At 36.4% G+C, this 24,045-nt stretch overlaps 1 protein-coding gene across 1 annotated transcript in view; it reads right to left on the bottom strand.

Moving 5' to 3' along the window:
- Window positions 1–7,744: 7,744 nt before the first annotated feature.
- Window positions 7,745–24,045, bottom strand: part of SLC9C1 (solute carrier family 9 member C1) — a gene marked incomplete at its 3' end in the record, with an annotated part of 93,443 nt that continues 77,142 nt past the window's right edge. The window contains exons 21-27 of the mRNA XM_082655321.1: window positions 23,860–23,958; window positions 23,161–23,334; window positions 20,222–20,353; window positions 19,903–20,088; window positions 18,308–18,431; window positions 10,053–10,117; window positions 7,745–7,825 (exon numbers count right to left, since the gene is read on the bottom strand). Coding sequence (XP_082511447.1) covers window positions 7,745–7,825; window positions 10,053–10,117; window positions 18,308–18,431; window positions 19,903–20,088; window positions 20,222–20,353; window positions 23,161–23,334; window positions 23,860–23,958 — 861 coding nt within the window. The remainder of the gene's footprint in view (window positions 7,826–10,052; window positions 10,118–18,307; window positions 18,432–19,902; window positions 20,089–20,221; window positions 20,354–23,160; window positions 23,335–23,859; window positions 23,959–24,045) is intronic.

Here is a 24,045-nt window from a genome sequence, read left to right as displayed (position 1 = left end):
GATGTAAGGAGGGAGGTCAGTACATATGTGATTTTTGGAGAAGGGGTACATGCAGTCAAGCACACATCTCAGTAGAAGGTTGCTGCTAGTCACAAAGAACAGATATCTCTGTTAATGATTTTTCTAAGTACAGGAAGATACAAGAAATTAGGTTTATAAAATTTTCTCCTGAAAATATATGCCAATTTTCCCAAAGCACAGAGTGTCTCATTCCTTATCTCCACCCTGAGCTCCTTTCAGGGTGTGTTGAAAGTCAGCGACTGCAGTGGCTAATGACTCAATCCTTGTAGAACCAGATGGTGAGTGACATTTAGTTGGCACTTTCAACTTCAGACTGACTTCAGCTGCCAAGGCTGGTTAGAGGTCTTCTGGATAAGAGTGATTCTTTGAACTTTTTCAGTCTCAAAAAAACAGATGGTATAAATCAAGCCCTAGGTAGTCCTTTTTAGACTTTTGTGATTAGAGATGGGAGCTGGGAGAGCTATTTATGCTAAGGAAAATCATTTTGGAGCATTTTATGACAGGAAAAGAACTGGTTTATTCAAGAATTCTTGTAGAGTCAGGAATATAATGGCTTAGTTAAGACATCACCATTCTGCCTTCCCTGCAAAAAGTCTCAAAGAGAGGGTGAAGGCTGCATGATGGGATAATATTGAGAGGTCTTCCTGAGTATAATTTTCTAACTACTTACTTTTTGGTACATAATATGAGTTGATTAGGAATCCTGCCTAATGTCAAAGAGTTATGTGTTTGAAAACTATGACTGTTAATTGCTGATATTCCTCATTAAGGAGTATTTGGTTTTATTTTTTTTAATTGTATTGAAATATAGTTGATTTAAAGTGTTATGTTAATTTCTATACAGCAAAGTGACTCAGTTATACACATATATTTTCTTTTTCATATTCTTTTCCATTATGGTTTATCACAGGATATTGACTATATTTCCCTGTGCTATATAGTAAGACTTTGTTGTTTACCCATCCTATATATATAATAGTTTGCATCTGCTAATCCCAAATTCCCAATACTTCTCCCCTGCCCTGCAACCACAAGTCTGTCCTCTATGTCTGTGAGTCTGTTTCTGTTTCATAGATATGTTCATTTGTATCATATTTTACATTCCACATATAAGTGATATCACATGGTATTTGTCTTTCTCTTTCTGACTTACTTTGCTTAGTATCTCTAGGTCCATCCATGTTCTTCAAATGGCATTATTTCATGATTTTTAATGGCTGAGTAATATTCCATTACATATATACACCACATCTTCTTTATCCATTCATCTGTCGATGGACATTTAGGTTGTTTCCATGTCTTGGTTATTATAAATAGTGCTGTTATGAACATAGGGGTGCATATATTTTTTCAAATTGCAGTTTTGTATGGGTATATGCCCAAGAGTGGAGTTGCTGGATCATATGGCAATCCTAGTTTTAGTTTTTTGAGGAGTCTCCATACTGTTCTCCATAGTGGCTGCACCAGTTTACATTCCCACCAACAGTGTAAGAGGGTTCTCTTTTCTCCACACTCTTTCCAACATTTATCATTTGTAGACTTTTTAATGATGGCCATTCTGATCAGTGTGAGATGGTACCTCATTGTAGTTTTGATTTGCATTTCTCTAATAATCAGCGATGAAGAGCATTTTTCATGTACCTCTTGGCCATCTGTATGTCTTCTCTGGAGAAATTTCTATTTAGGTCTTCTGCCCATTTTTTGATTGGATTGTTTGTGGTTTTTTTGTTATTGAATTGTGTGAGTTGTTTGTATATTTTGGAAATTAAGCCCTTATTGGTTGCATTATTTGCAAATATTTTCTCCCAGTGTGTAGGTTGTCTTTTCATTATTTTATGGTTTCCTTTGCTGTGCAAAAGCTTATAAGCTTGATTAGGTCCCATTCATTTATTTTTGCTTTTATTTCTATTGCCTTGGGAGACTGACCTAAGAAAACATTGGCATGATTTATGTCAGAGAATGTTTTGCCTATGGTCTCTTCTAGGAGTTTTATGGTGCCTTGTCTTATGTTTAAGCCTTTAAGCCATTTTGAGTTTATTTTTGTGCATGGTATGAGGGTGTGTTCTAGCTTCATTGACTTACATGAGGCTATCCAACTTTCCCAACACCACTTGCTAAAGAGACTGTCTTTTCTCCATTGTATATTATTGTTTCCTTTGTCAAAGATTAATTGTCCATAGATGTGTGGTTTTATTTCTGGGCTCTCTATTCTGTTCCATTGATCTGTCTGTTTGTGTGCCAATACCACGCAGTTTTGGTTACCGTAGCTTTGCAGTATGTCTGAAGTCTGGGAGGGTTATGCCTCCTGCTTTGTTCTTTTTCCTCAGGATTTCTTTGGCAATTCTGGGTCTTTTATGGTTCCATATAAATTTTAAGATTATCTGTTCTAGTTCTGTAAAAAATGTCATGGGTGATCTGATAGGGATCACATTAAATCTGTAGATTGCTTTGTGTAGTATGGCCATTTTAACAATATTAATTCTCCTAATCCAGAAGCATGGAATATCTTTCCATTTCTTTGAATCATCTTCAGTCTCCTTTATTAATGTTTTGTAGTTCTCAGCATATAAGTCTTTCACTTCCTTGGTGAGGTTTGTCCCTAAGTATTTAATTAATTAATTTATTTTGATGCAATTTTAAAAAGGATCGTTTGTTTATATAAGGAGTATTTGGTTTCAAAAAGTAGGTAGGAACACATCTCCAATACCTCTCTAAGTGAGCTTTGTGGGAGGGATGTTAGCATATGACTTGCTGGGGGCAATAATAAAACAGAAGATTATTTTTAATGGTAAGGGGACTATTTGAAACAAAATGGGAATTTGTTCAGCTCACTGAGAGGGCTCCTACAATGTACCCAGGCAGGTGGATGGTACAGCACTCTTCCCTGTCATTTCTTGAACTACTGTTTCAGAATGAATGACCCTTGGGAAGAATATTCCTTCATCAGCAAAGTTTTCTGTTTTTAATTAGTAAGACTAACATAGACTATAGAAGGTTAAGTTATGTATCTGGAGGGAAAAAAAATAATACAAACTAGGTTTAAACACTGTAACAGTTAAAAGCTAAGTTAAAAATAAAGTTCCAAGGGTCGAAAGACCAAGTAAAGCCCTTATCTAAAAATATTAAAAGCAGACAATATTCTGGGCCTTGTAAGCAATTAAGTGGGCTTCCCCCGAGGAGTCAAATGGAAATGAGCTCTAAGCACCCTTCTCAGGCCAAAATCGGCATTACATTCTTTCTGGTGAAGGAGGAGTCCTGGGCACACAATTACCATACCCTGATGAGGAGGGTGGGTGTACACCTTGCAAGGTGCTGCAATTATTTCATATCTCGGTGCCTTGTTCAGGCTTCTTTCCCCACGTGGAAATGTTTACCGTCAAGCACACGGACCTAGTCAGACACTGACAATGACTAATATTTTTTGGAGTGTATCCTTCTCTTCTCCATTGGCTTAGATTTCCACCCCCTCCCCCCCACCAGAAAAAATCTAGAGAACTTAAAAAGCATTGTAAATTATTCTGAATGTATTTGGGCGATTTGAGTACCAGTGTCATCATGTCTAGCTGTGACTTTGAGCAATTCTCTGAATTCTTTAAGCTCCATTACTTTCTCTTTAAAATGGGATGATGATAGTACCTACCACCTAAAGTGTAGTGATGGCTCAAGCTGAAATGAGGGCAAGACCCTCAGAAGAGTGCCTGGTGCACACTAAGCTCGCTGTCAGTGATGGCTAGTGGTGGAGAGCACTTCTTCCCTCTCCTGATTTCTGGTTCCAGATTGAGGGCTTCACTCTCCATTGCCTTAACACTCCTGGCCTGTCACCATACCTCCTCATTCATTCTGCTGAGGTGCAGTGACTTATCAGGTTAATGAATTTGGAAGCAGAGTCTGGATGTTCTTTGTCCAGTCTCTTCTTCCTGATTCCTTTTGGGGGTGAACTTGCCCTTAGAAATCTTATTTTCTACTGTTCTCAGCTATGCAGTAAGCTTAATGGTAAATGTCTAAAGTGGTAAATCTGTCCAAATCTGGGAGTCAAAAGGCAACCATGTATTCCATGTCAGCTCAGTCACTAATAAAGGTGTGTGTGTTGGTGTGGGGAGAGTGGGATGTGTGTGTTTTAGGTTCTAAGTGCCTTAATCCTCCGTCTTAATTTTCACTTGGTTCGGAACTCAGGAGAGGAAGGGTACTCATTAATAAGATCTCTCAGATATTATGGTAAATGAAATAAGTCAGACAGAGAAAGACAAATACATATCACTTACATTTGGAATCTAAAAATTGAAACAAACTAGTGACTATAACAAAAAGGAAACAGACTCACAGGTAGAGAGAACAAAGTAGTAGTTATCAGTGGGGAGGGGGAGAGGGGCAATATAGGGATAGGGGATTAAGAGGTACAAACTGTTATGTGTAAAATAAATCTGCTACAAGGATATATTGTACAATACAGGGAATATATCCAATATTTTATAATAACTAAAAATGAAGTATAACCTTAAAAATTGTGAATCTCTATGTTGTACACCTGTAACTTGTATAGTATTGTACATCAACTACATCTCAGTAATAAAAAATAATGTCCCTTCAGACATTAAAAGAGCTGTCATGTAACTATCACTGGAAAAGAACTGGTTGAGTTTAGTTTTGGAGAGAAGTGATAGCAGTTTGATTTGACTTTCCCAACAGCAACAAACCAAACTGTCTTCTCCACAAGCGCATTTTGTGAATGGAGTCTCTACACTTGGCTTCTGAAAACTGTGCCTCCCACCAGTTGTAGCAAGAAAAAAGTTTGGAATAACATTTCCCAACCCCTGGGTGGAAGCATGATCCTCAAGACATATATTTAAATTTTTATAAATTCTTCAGATACTTATTTAAGACTTACCATACTGGAGGTATATATGGTAAAATAGCTAATCACAGGCTTGTTTTCAACTCTCTGCTCTGCCTCTTACTAGCTGGGAGGTTTTTGGCAAATTGCTCACACTCACTCTTTCAATTTACTCATTGTAAATTGGAAATAATAGTACCTACCTTACGTGGTTGTTGTGAAGATTATGTAAGTTCATAACTGTACAGCATTTGTCATATACCAGCATACAGAAAGCACACAATATCTATTCACTGTTAAGATTATCCTTTAAAATTATGTGCTGGGTGTTGTGGTCACTATTGTAAATATAATGATGAACAAAATGGACACTGGCAGTTTCGCTTAGGACTGAGTTACATGGTTCAGTCTAAATCAATTTCCATGCTTTGCTATTTTAATTCACTGAGTGCTTCCAAGATGAGTGAAGTGCAATGAATGAAAAAAATCAATACTTGGTTCAAGAGCAACATTTAAAATACATTTTAATAGCATTTAATTTTCATAAAGTGAAGCAAACCATTTTTGCTTTAAGAGTAATATGCAATTATTGAAGCGGCATAAGCTTATTTTCTGGCTCTAAAACTAAAACTCACTCTAAAATTTCTGGGGTGTTTTACATATTTTAAATAATAGATATTTTAAATCAAGGAAATTTTGCAAAAAAGTATTTTAAACGGAACAGTTGCAAGGTCCAAACTTCTTTCCTTGTGACACCAAGAACATTCGCACAGGATCCAACTCGAAGTTGCTCCCTCTTGAGGTAGGGAAATGCATTTCAAAAACAGGAGGCATCTCATGACAGCAGTACTAATGCATGTGTCAGTCTTCAAAACAGCCTTGTCAACCATTTCTAAAAAAACGGAAAGGAAAGAAAACAAAGGCAAAAGAACTTTGGAATCTTTCAACATTGACCCACAACCTGGGATAGGATGTATTGGAGGGTCATTTTCATTCTCACAAGAAACATCTGGTCATTATTGATGAGGCCAAGGAAGGAAGTTGAGCAAGGAAGTGCGAATCATTCATCCTCATAAAGGGGTGGCAGCGTGATTTAAACTGGGAGTCTGAATCCAAGTAGCCCTTGGCGTCTGCCGAACCGGACAGGGGTATTTTATGCATTGTCAGGAGGAGGGTTTTCCATTGTGGGAATAACTTCACTGGAGTCATTTCTGAGTCACTCACTGAGTTTCAGCTCTGGCTATTACCACTCCATTTCCTAACACTATGGATTGCTGAGTGTAAACGGTGGTAAAAAAGAAAAGACAACTTTAAAGTAATTTATATTTGAATAATGCTTGATAGTTTTACAATCATATTTTTCGTTATAAGGGTAATAAAACTGCATAAAATAAAAAAGGTAAATAAGACCATCCCTACTCTCACCTTTCCACTTAATTACATCATTTGGATTTATCTTTTCTGGCCTTGTTTTATGCTAAACAAGGTATAAGTACAGTTTCGCCTTCAGCTTTTATATTTTACATTGGACGACTCAACCAGTCTTTTTCATGGTTTTATGATAGTCCGTGTATAGATGTTCTGCGGTGAAATTATACACTTTCTCATTGTTGAACACTTAGGCTCTTTTAAATTTTTTGCCCCTAGAAATAGTAGTGTGCTAGACATGTTGTACATATGTCTACTTGAATACTTCGGATTTCTCTCTTTGGATTGATTTTTACTCTCTTAGGATTTCAATTTTCAGACTGATTTTTTCAAAAAACACTGAGCCCAAGTGTGTAAGCATTTTTATGACTTTTGTTAACAAATTACTTTTACTTATCCACCAGCTAAATATGAGAAAACAAGTATCACTCTATTTTCAGTTATTTCAAAGGCAATAATTCTACCATTGAATAAAAATTGTTCATTTAAAAAAACAAATGTTAATACTTCATTGTTGTTTAGTTTTGCATTTTTTATTTTCTCTATATTCTGGGTATTGTCTTTTCCCTGAACTGGCTGTTCATAAGTTTGCCTGTTGGAATCATAGTGTTTTCCTCATCATTTTGTATAAATTTTCCCCATGTGTTGCAAATAATTCTTGCAAACACCTTTTCGATGGTGTATTGTTAGCTTTTAAATCTATTTTTAAATATGATCTTTGTCATAGGAAGTGGTATGCAAGAGCTAACGTTTTTTAAATGGAGATAAGATTTATCTGAAGGTCATTTTTAACCCAGTGATATTCTTAATGTAACATAGAGTCATATAAAGCACTTATGAACACATATTTCCCCAGAGATACCACATTTTGAATGGTCAACAGTCAGGCTGGTCTACTCATTTTTCCCCCAAAGTCTTGCTCTCTTGTGTCTTCTATTCTGAGCGTCCGCTTCATTTCTCTACAAAGACTTTGTTTATGCTCAGTAGCTACTTTTCCTCTTTTGAATTCATTTAGCTTCAGTTGACACTGTCCATGGTGTATCTCGTATTGTTATTTTAATTGCCTTCTGTGTGGTATGTTTTGTCTCCTTAACTAGAACATAAACTTTTGAACATGAAGTCATAGCTTATTGCCTGTTTACATCTTCCACAGTGCATGGCTGCCTGAAAAATGACCTGCCAAATAGGGAGCAACCAGTGTTGCATGTGAGACTAAATAGCAGAATATAGAGAGGGAACCACGAGACTACAAAGTTTTCAGAAATCCAGATAAAGGAATCTTATTTTAAAATTAATTTTCCGAATTAGAATTTAGAGCTAGTGCCATTAGAAGCATCTCTGGCTAGTGGAAGGTAGTATAATCATACTATCACACAAAGGCAAATAAACTGGCTTCCTTCTACATCTCTGGGGACAGGTGTGCTCCTGATCATGTTGGAGAAACTGAGGCAGCTTACCAGACTTTCATTTAGGCTTGTTATAGGCATCCTCATAGAAGTTCTTATCCTCCGTGGTCTTAACAATTGATTCTGTAGGCTGTTGATTCTAAAAATGGAGATAGGAGTCAAAGTCTGAGACTGTTAATAAGGGTCAAATTTATAAAGCAGAGCTGGTGTCAGATCTGGTCTGTAGATCAGGGGACCTAGAACTGGGACTTCTGCCAGTGACAGCACTGTGTGGGGACCAAAACATTTTGTAAGGAGCCACTTTATGTTGTGTCAGCCTTTTTCATTATGTAAAGGTAAAGCTACAGTTCTGGGGTGGTAGTAGTAGGGCAAAGGTTTGAGGGGAGTAGGAAGGGAGCTGGCTCAGAAACATAGCCAAGATCTGACATCAGGGAGAAAAAAGAATTTACTACATAACACACTTTGTTGAGCTCTGTATGTCTCAGTAGCTGATGTTTCTACCATTTAATGGACTGTCTCTCACTTTAACACTACTTCCTCTATGTTAGCAACCATCATGCAATCCTTTTTTTTAATTAAGGAAAAGCAGCATTTTGGGGCAAAGTGTACCGGGAGAGCACTAGCTTCCCTGGCTCTTCCCTCCATCCCCTCAAATATGCTATTAAGATGAATCCTACAGGCTTGTCAGCCTGCCAGGACTAAGGAGAAAGATGGCTTAATCGGTAAGCTAGACGAAGCCATCTAATATTTTATCTTAAGTGTCTTACTCCTCTTTTTTTGTTTTTTAATTGTAATTTCCCTTTGCTATTTCCTAGTCTTCAGCAGCAACTGTGTTTGCGAGAATTAGAGGAGGTGACTGTGTCCATGTTTTTTTTTTTAGAAAATTAATATGGGGAGAGCAAAAGAGGTTTGGAGACGTAGTTTACAATGTTAAGAAGGGGTTAACAAAGAATAATAGACATTCTGTGTATGTATTGCTTGTTATATGTCAAATACTATGCAGTGTACTTCCCATTTCTTTAATCCCCATGTGGTCGCACTATATGAAATAGGCATTGTTATTATCCTTGTTTTATAGACAGGGAAAAAGTGATGCTCAGGCAGGTTGAGAAACTTGTCCAAGGTCACATGGCTAATATATGATGGAACCAGGAGACAAACCAGAGAATTTCATGCTAGAGCCCATACTCTTAGCCCCAAAGCTATTGGGTCAGGAGTTCTAGGTAACAAGCAACAACCAGGGAAGGTTTGAGGAAAAGCTTCCCCAGGAAGACTCCAAAATACTTAGGGAGAAAGTGAACTTCCTGCTTTTATGCAGAATGAGAACATTTGTGTTAAAGAAGAGTATTGGCCTCTTGAAGATCTGAGAACTTGGACACATTTGAGTTTAAGATGGACATGAGAAAAACACCTTCAACGTCCCCCATGGAACCTATAATTAACTTTCATTCAACATACACTCATGAGGAGAGTTTCGGAGGAAAGGGAGCATGTATTTTGAGTTTGATGCCTACTGCTAATACAGCAAACAGACTTAACTGATGTAAAACATTTTTAACAATCAAATATACAATTTTCTGATGTATTTGTAGTAGATATTTCTCAGATTCTGGGCATGATAATCAACATCTCCTGGAAAAATACAACCAGCTTGGAAAAGACAAGAATTAAAAATAAATTCTCCCCGGAACTAATATGTCAAATATGCCTCAATTGGGCTTTCCTGGTGGCGCAGTGGTTAAGAATCTGCCTGCCAATGCAGGAGACATGGGTTCGAGCCCTGGTCTGGGAAGATCCCACATGCCGCGGAACAAATAAGCTCGTGTGCCACAACTACTGAGCCTGCACTGTAGAGCCCGTGTGCCATAACTACTGAGCCTGTGTGCCACAACTACTGAACCTGTGTGCCTAAAGCCTGTGCTCCCAACAAGAGAAGCCACCACAATGAGAAGCCTGCACACCACAACGAAGAGTAGCCCCCGCTTGCTGCAACCAGACAAAAGCCCACGTGCAGCAATGAAGACCCAACACAGCCAAAAATAAAATAAATAAATTTTAAAAATATGCCTCAATTTTAAAAAATAAAACTTATTAAATAAATAAATAAACTCTCTACCCCACCTGGAACTCCCTAAAATCCAGTCTACAGGTAGGCTGGTGTAGATCTAGTGAGGTAGAGTCGTCCCTAGGTATTGGCAGGGGATTGGTCCCAGGACCACATTCCCTCTTCCCACAAGTACCAAAATCCATGGATGCTTAAGTCTCTTATATAAAGTGGCATAGTACAGTATGCGCCCAGTATCCATGGGTTCCGTGTTCTAGGATATGGAGGGCTGACTGTACTTTCACTCTATTTCTCAGTTTACCTGAGTACTTGTCTCTTCTTGAGGGTGTTCTTCATTTGTTCTGCTTGCAGCTGCTTCAAAAAAGACTGTGTTAGTTCAAGCACTGAAACAAAGGACTGTATCAAATAGTACGACTCTCAAAGTCAACCATGTTCAAGTCACTTACACCCAGGACATGTGATCTGAAATTGGTGGTAATTTTGACTGGTAGCAAGTGGGGTCACTTTTCAAAAAAGGGATTAAAAGTCCTCTATTATAAAGATTGTGTAACAATTGTGCAGAAGGTTTGGAAAGTAGAGAGACAAAATCATCTATTGTCCCACCATCCCCAAAATACTTTTATATTAATATCTATTGAGCATGCCAGGCCCATTGGTAAGCAATGGGGATACATAAGAAAACAAACGAGTTATGATCCGTGCCCTCTTGGAGCAGATGGGTCAGCAAAAAAAAATACAAAATGGGAAAATAGGATTGTCTGCATAGCGGGCTATGGGAGCACACAGGAGAGTGAAGTGTTGTGAATTTGGAATGTATCAGTGATGCTGAGATTTGAAGAATAAGAAGTTAGCTCCGTGGAATGGGGAGATGTGGGGAGAGGCATGTTTAGAAGTTCCAGGCAGAAGGAAAAGAAGGAATGTGCAAAAGTTCAGGAATGAGAAAACATGAGGTCTCCCAGATTATGTGAACCATTAGCTGTTTGGTATGGCTACGTTTTAGAGAGTGGGGAGGGGAGATGGCTGAAAAAAGAGAAGATGGTGAAGGTTTCAATACCATGTCCCATTTCTGCTTAATCTAAAGATGAGAGGAGACTCATGTGATGACAGTATTGTGTGTCCACATGGATTCAAAGTATATAATTGTAACATAATAAAGATAAAATTTGTTTAATGTTAGCAACACAATGTTGTATCATTGGTATTTTTACTTGACATGTATCATTGGTCTTTTACAAGTTACTACATGGGAAATTAATTGGTTAATGGTTATTTAGCATTTAATCATGTTGACTAATGTGTTAATTTAATTAACCATTCATTTATCATTAGCCATTTTGATAACTTCTACTTTTTATTTTTATAAATAATGCTCAATTACCCTTATCACATTTTTTGATTTATTTCTTTACAATAAATGTCTACAAATTATATTATTAATTAATTTTTTATTGAGGTATAATTGACATATATAAAAATTATATTATTTAGGCAAAGGATATAAAAACCTTTACGGCTTTTGGAATCTTGTGACAAATTTATTTCATCAATTAGTGCTGGTATCAAGGTAAGAATGTATATCATATTCACAACATTTTTTTTGAGCATTAGACATTATAATTCTTTAAAAATCTCACTAATTAAACAGAGCAATATTTAATTTCTGTTTCTATAAATGTTAGTAGTGTTGAACTCTCTTACATTTTGTTTTCAATGTAACTTTTCTTCCATGAATTGTCCTTTGCTGACCTCTTGATTGGTAATATTTTTATTGACACAGAATTTTAAAATTAATTTCTATATTTCTAAATTTAGAACTATGTCTCTTTCAGTGAAATGATAAATATTAAATTATATTACTATTTATTCAATAATTTAATCATTTACCAGTTAATTTTTAAATCTACCTCAAACTCATTTTCTAAATTTGAATCAATGACTTAATAGTATTTATTAAATAATCATTTATGTTCTGATTCAACTTTATTCATGCAAAATTTGTATGAATAGGCTTTATACTAAGGTTATTTATTGGATCCCTGAACCAAGATGACAGAGTAGAAGGGCGTGCTCTCACTCCCTCTTGCGAGAACACCAGAATCACAACTAGCTGCTGGAAAATCATCGATAGGAAGACATTGGAACTCACCAAAAAAGATACCCCCACATCCAAAGACAAAGGAGAAGCCACAATGAGAGGGTAGGAGGGGCACAATCACAGTAAAATCAAATCCCATAACTGCTGGGTGGGTGACTCACAGACTGGAGAACACTTATACCACAGAAGTCCACCCACTGGAGTGAAGGTTTTGAGCCCCATGTCAAGCTTTCCAACCTTGGGGTCCGGCAACAGGAGGAGGAATTCCTACAGAATCACACTTTGAAGGCTAGTGGAATTTCATTGCAGGACTTCAACACGACTAGGGGAAACAGAAACTCCACACTTGGAGGGCACACACAAAGTAGTGTGCACATCGGGACCCAGGGGAAGGAGCAGTAACCTTAGAGGAGACTGAACCAGACCTACCTGCTAGTGTTGGAGGGTCTCCTGCAGAGGTGGGAGGTGGCTTCGTTTCACGTGGGGACAAGGACACTGGCAGCAGAAGCTCTGGGAAGTACTCCTTGGTGTGAGCCCTCCCAGAGTCCGCCATTAGCACCACCAAAGACCCCAGGTAGGCTTCAGTGTTGGGTTGCCTCAGGCCAAACAACCAACAGGGAGGGAACCCAGCCCCACCCATCAGCAGACAAGTGGATTAAAGTTTTACTGAGCTCTGCCCACCAGATCAACAGTCAGCTCTATCCACCACCAGTCCCTCCCATCAGGAAACTTGCACAAGCCTCTTAGATAGGCTCATGTACCACAGGGCAGACAGCAGAAGCAAAAAGAACTACAATCCTGCAGCCTGCGAAACAAAAACCACATTCACAGAAAGATACACAAGATGAAAAGGCAGAGAGCTATGTACCAGATGAAGGAACAAGAGAAAACCCCAGAAAAACAACTAAATGAAGTAGAGATAGGCAACCTTCCAGAAAAAGAATTCAGAATAATCATAGTGAAGATGATCCAGGACCTCTGAAAAAGAATGGAGGCAAACATCAAGAAGATGCAAGAAATGTTTAACAAAGAGTTAGAAGAATTAAAGAACAAACAAACAGAGAAGAACAATGAAATAAATGAAATGAAAACTACACTAAAAGGAATCAATAGCAGAATAACTGAGGCAGAAGAACGGATAAGTGACCTGGAAGACAGAATGGTGGAATTCACTGTCGTGGAACAGGATAAAGAAAAAAGAATGGAAAGAAATGAAGACAGCTTAAGAGACCTCTGATACAACATTAAATGCAACAACATTCGCATTATAGGGGTCCCAGAAGGAGAAGAGACAGAGAAAGGACCCAAAAAAACATTTGAAGAGATTATAGTCGAAAACTTCCCTAACATGGGAAAGGAAATAGCCACTCAAGTCTAGGAAGTGCAGTGAGTCCCATACAAGATAAATCCAAGGAGAAACACGCCAAGACACATAGTAATCAAATTGGAAAAAATCAAAGACAAAGAAAAGTTATTGAAAGCAACAAGAGAAAAATGACAAATAACATACAAGGTAACTCCAATAAGGTTAACAGCTGATAACTCAGCAGAAACTCTACAAGCCAGAAGGGAGTGGCATGATATACTTAAAGAGATGAAAGGGAAGAACCTACAACCAAGATCACTATACCCAGCAAGGATCTCTTTCAGATTTGATGGAGAAATCAAAAGCTTTACAGAAAAGCAAAAACTAAGTGAATTCAGCACCACAAAATCAGCTCTAAAACAAATGATAAAGGAACTTCTCTAAGTGGGAAACACAAGAGGAGAAAAGGACCCACAAAACAAACCCCAAACAATTAACAAAATGGTCATAGGAACATACATGTTGATAATTACCCTAAACATGAATGGATTAAATGCTCCAACCAAAAGACACAGGCTTCCTGAATGGATACAAAACCAAGACCCATCTATATGCTCTCTACAAGAGACACACTTCAGACCTAGGGACACATACAGACTGAAAGTGAGGGGATGGAAAAAGATATTCCATGCATATGGAAATCAAAAGAAAGCTGGAGTAGCAATACACGTATCAGATAAAATAGATTTTAAAATAAAGAATGTTACAAGAGACAATGAAGGACACTACATAATGATCAAGGGATCAATCCAAGAAGAAGATATAGCAATTATAAATATATATGCACCTAACATAGGAGCACCTCAGTACATAAGGCAACTGTTAACAGCTACAAAAGAGGAAATTGACAGTAACACAATAATAGTGGGGGACTTTAACACCTCACTTACACCAATGGACAGGTCACCCAAACAGAAAATTAATAAGGAAACACAAGCTGTACATCACACAATAGACCAGATAGATTTAATCGATATTTATAGAACATTCCATCGAAAAACAGCAGATTACACTTTCTTCTCAAGTGCTCATGGAATCTTCTCCAGGATAGATCATATCTTGGGTAACAAATCAAGCCTTGGTAAATTTAAGAAAATTGAAATTGTATCGAGTGTCTTTTATGACCACAACACTATAAGATTAGATATCAATTACAGGGAAAGAAATGTAAAAAACAGAAACACATGATTAAATGAGGCTAAACAATATGTTACTAAATAACCAAGAGATCACTGAAGACATCAAAGAGGAAACCAAAAAATACCTAGAGACAAATGACAAAGAAAACACAATGATCCAAAACCTATGGGATGCAGCAAAAGCAGTTCTAAGAGGGAAGTTTATAGCTATACAAGCCTACCTGAAGAAACAAGAAAAATCTCAAATAAACAATCTAACCTTACACCTAAGGAACTAGAGAAAGAAGAACAAACAAAACCCAATGTTAGCAGAAGGAGAGAAATCATAAAGATCAGAGCAGAAATCAATGAAATAGAAACAAAGAAAACAACAGCAAAGATCAATAAAACTAAAAGCTGGTTCTTTGAGAAGATAAACAAAATTTGTAAACCATTAGCCCGACTCATCAAGAAAAAGAGGGAGAGGACTCAAATCAATAAAATTAGAAAGGAGAAGTTACAACAGACATTGCAGAAATACAAAGCATCCTAAGAGACTACTGCAAGCAACTCTATGCCAATAAAATGGACAACCTGGAAGAAATAGACAAATTTTTAGAAAGGTATAACCTTCCAAGACTGAACTAGGAAGAAATAGAAAATATGAACACAGCAATCACAAGTAATGAAATTGAAACTGTTATTAAAAATCTTCCAACAGGGCTTCCCTGGTGGCGCAGGGTTGAGAGTCCGCCTGCCGATGCAGGGGACACGGGTTCGTGCTCTGGTCCAGGAGGATCCCACATGCCGCGGAGCGGCTGGGCCCGTGAGCCATGGCCGCTGGGCCTGCGTGTCCGGAGCCTGTGCTCCGCAACAGGAGAGGCCACAACAGTGAGAGGCCCGCGTACCGCAAAAAAAAAAAAAAAAAAAAAAAAAAAAATCTTCCAAAAAAACAAATTTCCAGGACCAGATGGCTTCACAGGTGAATTCTATCAAACATTTAGACAAGAGCTAACACCCATCCTTCTCAACTCTTCCAAAAAATTGCAGCAGAAGAAACACTCCCAAACTCATTCTATGAGGCCACCATCACCCTGATACCAAAACCAGACAAAGATACTACAAAAAAAGAAAATTACAGACAAATATCACTGATGAATATAGATGCAACAATACTCAACAAAATACTAGCAAACAGAATACAACAACACATTAAAGGGATCATACACCATGATCAAGTGGGATTTATCCCACGGATGCAAGGATTCTTCAATATATGCAAATCAATCAATGTGATACACCATATTAACAAATTGAAGAATAAAAACCATTTGATCATCTCAATAGATACAGAAAAAGCTTTTGACAAAATTCAACACCAATTTATGATAAAAACTCTCCAGAAAGTGGGCATAGAGGGAACCTACCTCAACATAATAAAGGCCATATACGACAAACCCACAGCAAACATCATTCTCAATGGCGAAATTCTGAAAGCATTTCCTCTAAGATCAGGAATAAGGCAAGGATGTCCACTCTCACCATTATTATTCAACATAGTTTTGGAAGTCTTAGCCACAGAAATCAGAGAAGAAAAAGAAATAAAATAATACAAGTTGGAAAAGAAGAAGTAAAACTGTCACTGTTTGCAGATGATATGACACTATACGTACAGAATCCTAAAGATTCCACCAGAAACCTACTAGAGCTAATCAATGAATTTGGTAAAGTTGCAGGATACAAAATTAATGCACAGAAATCTCTTCCATTCCTATACACTAATGATGAAAATTTGAAAGAAAAACTAAGGAAACACTCTCATTTACCACTGCAACAAAAAGAATAAAATACTTAGGAGTAAACCTGCATAGGGAGACAAAAGACCTGTATGCAGAAAGGTATAAGACACTGATGAAAGAAATTAAAGATGATACCAACAGATGGAGAGATATACCGTGTTCTTGGATTGGAACAATCAATATTGGGAAGATGACTATACTACCCAAAGCAATTTACAGATTCAATGCAATCCCTATCAAATTACCAATGGCATTTTTTATAGAACTAGAACAAAAAATCTTAAAATTTGTATGGAGACACAAAAGACCCCGATTAGCCAAAGCCGTCTTGAGGAACAAAAATGTAGCTGGAGGAATCAGACTCCCTGACTTCAGACTATACTAGAAAGCTGCAGTAATCAAGACAATATGGTACTGGCATGAAAACAGAAATATAGATCAATGGAACAAGATAGAAAGCTCAGAGATAAACCCACGCACCTATGGTTAACTAATCTATGACAAAGGAGGCAAGGATATACAATGGAGAAAAGACAGTCTCTTCAGTAAGTGGTGATGGGAAAACTAGACAGCTACATGTAAAAGAATGAAATGAGAACACTCCCTAACACCATATACAAAATAAACTCAAAATGGATTAGAGACCTAAATGTAGGACCAGACACTATAAAACTCTTAGAGGAAAACATAGGAAGAACACTCTTTGACATAAATCACAGCAAGATCTTTTTTGATCCACCTCCTAGAGTAATGGAAATAAAAACAAAAATAAACAAATGGGACCTAATGAAACTTAAAAGCTTTTGCACAGCAAAGGAAACTACAAACAAGACCAAAAGACAACCCTCACGATGGAAGAAAATATTTGCAAATGAATCAATGGACAAAGGATCAATCTCCAAAATATATAAACAGCTCATGCAGCTCAATATTAAAAAAACAAACAACCCAATCCAAAAATGGGCAGAAGACCTAAATAGACATTTCTCCAAAGAAGACATACAGATGGCCAAGAAGCACATGAAAAGCTGCTCAACATCACTAATCATTAGAGAAATGCAAATCAAAACTACAATGAGGTGTCACCTCACACCAGTTAGAATGGGCATCATCAGAAAATCTGCAAACAACAAATGCTGGAGAGAGTGTGGAGAAAAGGGAACTCTCTTGTAATGTTGGTGGGAATGTAAATTGATACAGCCACTATGCAGAACAGTATGGAGTTTCCTTAAAAAGCTAAAAATAGAATTACCATATGATCCATCAACCTCACTACTGGGCATATACCCAGAGAAAACCATGATTCAAAAAGACATCTGCAGCCCAATGTTCATTTCAGCACTATTTACAATAGCCAGGTCATGGAAGCAACCTAAATGCCCATCGACAGCTGAATTGATAAAGAAGATGTGGTACATATATACAACGGAATATTACTCAGCCATAAAAAGGAACGAAATTGGGTCATTTGTGGAGACATGGATGGATCTAGAGACTGTCATACAGACTGAAGTAAGTCAGAAAGAGAAAAACAAATATCGTATATTAACGCATATATGTGGAACCTAGAAAAATGGTACAGATGAACCAGTTTGCAGGGCAGAAATAGACACACAGATGTAGAGAATAAATGTATGGACACCAAGGGGGGAAAGCTGTGTGGGGTTGGGGGGGGGTGTGTGATGAATTCGGCGATTGGGATGGACATGTATACACTGATGTTTATAAAACGGATGACTAATAAGAACCTGTTGTATAAAAAAATTAAAAAAAATTTTTTAAAATAATAAAGTTATTCATTTAGTCACATGATTTATATCTCTGTTGTTCAGACAGTGCAACAATATTTTCACTATTACTGCTATATAAAATATTTTAACTTTTGGGATGAATTAGGAATTCCCTCATTAATTACTTTTATACACAAATAATGTGTATAATATATAATACTATTATATGTGTTTGTTTTTATAGATTAAATATTAAAATTTCTAATAACTTAGATGTTCTCAGTTTTAATTCACACATTGGATATCAAATATGGCAGTTAAAAGGATTCCTCAGGAATTCCTCAGGGTTCTACACTCTAGGTAGAATGCATACAAGTTTCCAAATACATATAGGAGTATTTTACAAAAGGAAAGTAAGTTCCCAATTGCTCAAAGAAATCTAACATACCTGATGCTACAGGATGAGCACGTTTACGTGAAGTTATATACTTTCTAGTGTTCCACCTGAATTTTTTTGAATCAATCGCAGTTCGAACAATTGTTACCTTTGTGAAATCTTCAGTGCCTTGTATCTGAAAGTTGACAGATTACAAGCTATATCATACAGTTGAATGTTTCTGTTAGGCTACTATCTCAGACCCTCTCTAAATATCTGGGCCTGAAAATTGACAGTAGCAATAGATATTAGATATCTTTAAATACCTGGATATGTTAGTTTTGTGAGAGTCAATATTCTACATACTTTCACTGATTTTTAATTATTTTGCTCATTTTTATTACAAATGAGAAAAATAATCGAGTTAATCATCAATGACCCTTTAAAATATCACCCAGAAAGTTTTTCTATGTGGCAGGAAGGAAGTTTGAAAATCAATGGATTTCAAGAAATCTTCCAACCTTGTGACTGTCTTCAATATGCTTTGAATAACATTGGTGCCCAAATCCACAGTGAGCAGAGTTTTATGCCTAGGAGAGTAGACAGAGTTGGGCAGGTTTGGGCTGCCTTGAGAATCTCTTACTTGGTCCTCTAAATTCCCAACCAGCACCCCCCAACTAAGCTCTATTGTTATGTATTCAAGAATAGAGTTGGGGAGCACCATAGTTAAGAATAATGTTTTACTTCCTCTCACTTGGCATCAAATTGATGCTAGTGGCATCCACGTAGAAAATTTTCTTGTGACTGTTTCTCAGCTTAGAATTCCTCTTATTCCCACCTCAGTTTTTTCCTTGTGTCCCAAATCTACCTTTTAAGCACTTCTACCATAGCTGTAAATGTTTATTAATCTATTTATATATGTTTCTTTTCGCTTGGTTGAGAGATCTCTTGAGGGCAAGCTTAAAGTCTCATTCATCTTGACCACTTTAGCATCTAGCACTGTTTCTGTCATAGTTGCTTTTAAAAAGTACCTGATTTAATTGACTCTAGGTCCCTCTTTCAAGTTACTTTCTTTAGCTGTATTTTATGTGTCCTCTGATTCCTCCTGACATGTGCCTCTCTTACTCTACACACACACAGACACACACATAATACAGTCTTACTTCTTTCTTTCTTCTCATGGCACAGCTTCTCATTTTAATTGGAAGGGTAACCCAACAGCTTAAATATGAGAAGTCCTTCATTTCTACATTCACTTTGAAAGTATCTGGGGAAATACCACTGGTACTCACTTCAGCATGGGACTGACAGAACATTTTTAGAGCACTGCTGTTACAGTCCAGAGAGAGTAGTCCTTCTGCAATATGTACATGAACTTAATAGGTCCTCTTTTGCTATTTACAGTTGCACCAAAATCTAACTGTGGTTAAAATGTATAGCTTGGCCCAATTCATTGACAGTGAATAGGAATAGCTTGGTGTTTGGGCTACCCAGTGCAAAAGCAATCAATTAATTTGGTGTGTGGTGTGTGTGTGTGGGGGGGGGGGGTATGGAGGTGGTGGGGGAAAGGGAGAGAATGGGAAGGTGGAAAAGTGACAATTTTTCTAACATTAACACATTGGACAAATGGCATATTGACCTGAAGATTTGAATCAATATTTCTTTACCTGATGGCATGTTATAGGAATTAAGAAAGGAGCCTTATAAGCTTTTCGTAACTGACAATCTTCCACAGCTCCATGAATGAGGATGACATAAATTACAGTTTCACCATAGATATCAGTTTTGGTGTTCTTTGGTATATTTTTTACATAAACGTTACAGAGTTTTAACTGCATCTTGTAATTCCAATCCTATAAGAAAAACACAATTTCATAGTCTATTGTTTATAAAGTTTAATATAAATTCCTAAATAGTTAATTTCTAACAAAACTTTAGGGCTATTTCACTCAGAGAGAAATACAATTTTATATAAACACCTCTTACCTCATAAGATAAATGTTCCCTGATTTTTTTGGCAGTAATAGAAAGTCCAAGTTTTAGCCACATTTTATATTCAATGTGAGGATAGAATTGTTCAAAAGCTTCATACAAGTGATGTTTGGGAATAAAGTATGCCTGGAAAGAAGAGGATATCAATTTTTTTAAAGTCTTTTGTTGAATTTGTTCCAATATTGCTTGTTTTATGTTTTGGTTTTTTGGCCACGAGGCATGTGGGATCTTAGTTTCCCAACCTGGGATGGAACCCACACTCCCTGCATTGGGAGACGAAGTCTTAACCACCTGACTGCCAGGGAAGTCCCAGAGGATATCAGTTTAACATTTCATCCTGTGCACCCATGATTTAATGAAATGAGGTTTTCCCATTTATATATGTAACATTAAAGCTAATAATTTCAATTATATAGATTCATGTTATTTCCTGGAAACCTAATAAAATGTATCTATTTAATAAATATTTGTGCAATCTTGTCATACACTAAGCACTAAAAGACTACATGATCCAATGAGAGGTTCTTTATTATTCTTACAGATTCTGAAAAAAATAGAAAACCAAGTATCAAAGATCATTTAACCTTTTCTAAAGACATAAGTATTTCTAAAAACACATTATTTGAGGGGAGCGAGTGTTTTGGTCAATAATAAAATGCGGATACTAACAATGAACAGACTATTGGCTATTAGGAATAAGCTGCTATGAATACAGAAGACATTGTGTATGTTGGTTTTAATTTCTCTTAGTAAGTATCTATGAGTGGGGTTGCTGGGTAATAGGGTAAGTGTGTATTTAACCTTATGAGAAACTGCCAAACTGTTTTCAGATGAAGTTGTAACATTTTACCCTTTAACTAGCCATGTATGAGAATTTCAGTTGCTTCACATCCTTGCTAATACACTGTTCAGTTTTTTTATTTTTAGCCAATGTAGTAGGTGTGTAGTGATAACTTATCATGATTTTAATTTGCATTTCTCTGAGAGCTAATGATATTGATTATTTTCTTCATCTGTTTATGGGCAATTTGTATATTCTTTTGTGAAGTATCTGTTCAAATCCTTTGCCCAATTTTTAAAATTAAAGCATAGTTGATCTACAATATTATACTAGTTTCAGGTGTACAACATAGTGATCCAATATTATTATAGATTATACTCCATTTAAAGTTATTACAAAGTATTGACTCTATTCCCTGTACTGTGCAATATATTTTTGTAGCTTATTTATTTTATACATAGTAGTTTGTACCTCTTAATCCTCTACCCTTATTTTGTCCCAACCCCTTCCCTCTCCCTATTGGTGACCACTAATTTGTTTCCTGTATCTGTGAGTCCATTTCTGTTTTGTCATATTAATTTGTTTGTTTTCTTTTTTTAGATTCCACATATAAGTGATAACTTATAGTATTTGTCTTTCTCTGACTTATTTCACTAAACGTTAATACCCTCCAGGTCCAACCATGTTGTTGCAAATGGCAGAATTTCATTCTTTTTTTATGGCTTAGTAATATTACCATATATATGTATATAATATATATATATATATTACCACTTAGGTTGCTTCCATGTTTTGGCTGTTATAAATAATACTGCTGTGAACACTGGGGTACATGTATCTTTTCGAATTAATGTTTTCATTTTCTTCATATACCTATCCAAGAGCAGAATTCCTGGATTATATGGTAGCTCTATTGTTAGTTTTTAGGAACCTCCATACTGTTTTCCATAGTGGCACAAATTTACATTCCCACAAACAGTGTACTAGGCATCCCTTTATCCACATCCTCACCAACATTTGTTATTTGCAGACTTTTTTTTTTTTTCACTTTTTGACCACACCTTGCAGTATGTGGGATCTTAGTTCCCCAACCAGGGATCAAACCTGGGGCCCCTATGGTGGAAGCACAGAGTCTTAAACACTGGACTGGCAGGGAAGTCCCATTGTTATTTGTAGACTTTTTGATGATAGACATTCTGACAGAGGTTTTATTACTTCATTAGGGATGGCAAAATGGAGATATTCTAATTCTGTCATTCTATATTTGTTAGCTGGAATTCTTCTACACAGAAGAATTTTTCATTTTTTTTTCTTTTTAGCTTCCTTGAAAGAGTTCATAGAGGAAAGGCAAGATAAATGTTTAATTTTTTCTTTTTTAAAAGAAGCAATCCAGAATTCCCTGGTGGTCCAGTGGTTAGGACTCCGGGCTTCCACTGCCAGGGGTCCGGGTTTGACCCTTGGTTGGGGAACTAATATCCCGCAAGCTGTGTAGCATGGCCAAAAAAAAAAAAATAATAATATATATATATATATATATAGTAAAAAAATAATAAATAAAACACGGTCCTTTAAAAAAAAAGAAGCAATCCATTTTCAGAGACATAAATTGATATCCTAGCAACCTTTATGGAATAAAAAAATAGGTGTCATTATCGACTTATGGGTTTTTATATATTTTGGAGGTTCAATTATTTACAGTCATTATTTTTTCTGAGTTCACATTAGGCCAGTGGAAGTCTCTGCTGCTTTGAGGATTTTGTCCTCAATTGTGTGTCAGGAAACTTCCGTCCACTTTGCTCAACTTTTCTAGTAATAAACCCCAGCTCTTTGACTTGTTCCCTTCCTTACCCTCCAAATTATGGTATTGATAGTTAACATATCCCATCTAATTTTCCCATGAGAGATCTCATATAACCAGTTTTTCTGGTTAAATCCTTGTTTCAATATGGTAGGTTAACTTTTACAAACCATTTTGTTAGGACATTATAGTGTGTTCATAAAATTTTATAACAAGTTTTATTTCTTTATCATCCTTATTTTTTAAAAAATTGTCGCTAGACTGTAAACATATACAAGTACAAAAATAACCTTAAATTTTGTACTAGATATTTAACAAAGTACAACAGTAAGACATTAGGTGATGTTTTCTGACCTCCACTACAGTTTTGCAGGTGGCAGAATATTTCATAGGTTCATTAGTCAAGCAGTTTAGCTCTCCTATTATTGCCCCACTGATCACAAAGTCTGTGTAAGTTATTTGGTAATCTTTCTCCTCTGACTCCCAGATTATTTGGTCAATTCCCAAACCTGGCTTTGATCTTTGAAGCTGTTCAGGAACAAAGAAAGAAAAAAAATACATAGGCCAGTTAATTTACCAAAACTATTTAATTTATGGCTTTTTCCCCCTTTGGTTTTAACAGTTTTAATATTTATATGTTTGAGAACACGTATTACTCATAACTTTTAAAGTGAATTTATTAAATTAGCAATGACTTGGAAAAAAAGCATTCTTAAATACTCTGATCTTTCTGATCCCACCTACTCACTCAACCTATACTTGTCTTAGAATGGCTAAAAGCCCAACTCAAACATAAGCTAAATAACAATGTATATTATAATTTTCCATCTTAATGCTGATCCTTTGAGGTTTCTTGTTATCAATAGCAACGTATGACTTAAAGGTGATGGCTGGTATTATCATTGTGTCTGAGGAAGAAAATTGTTGTTTGGATAACAGCTGCTGTCCAAAAAAAGGAATAATGGAGTTCTTAACATTGAAAGGTATTTATTCTGTATTATGTAACTTTTTAACTAGTGCTCACAAGGGCATTTATAAATGTCTCTGCCTTACCTTTACCATGCCTGAAATAATTACATATATTCCTTGGGGCTCATCACCTTCTTCAAATATATCATTTCCACAATCAAATGTTACAACTCTGGATCTTTCCTAAAAAATATCACCAAATACATAAGCCATAAATAATATTTTAGTGGTGATTGGAGTTTACATTTTTTTAAAAGTTGTACATTTTTA

The sequence above is a fragment of the Grampus griseus genome, assembly GCF_964374135.1.
Source record: "Grampus griseus genome assembly, chromosome: 5".
In the NCBI taxonomy this organism is placed as follows: domain Eukaryota; kingdom Metazoa; phylum Chordata; class Mammalia; order Artiodactyla; family Delphinidae; genus Grampus; species Grampus griseus.
The sequence above is the reverse complement of the archived record's forward strand: the minus strand, read 5'-3'. Positions and strand labels throughout refer to the sequence as shown.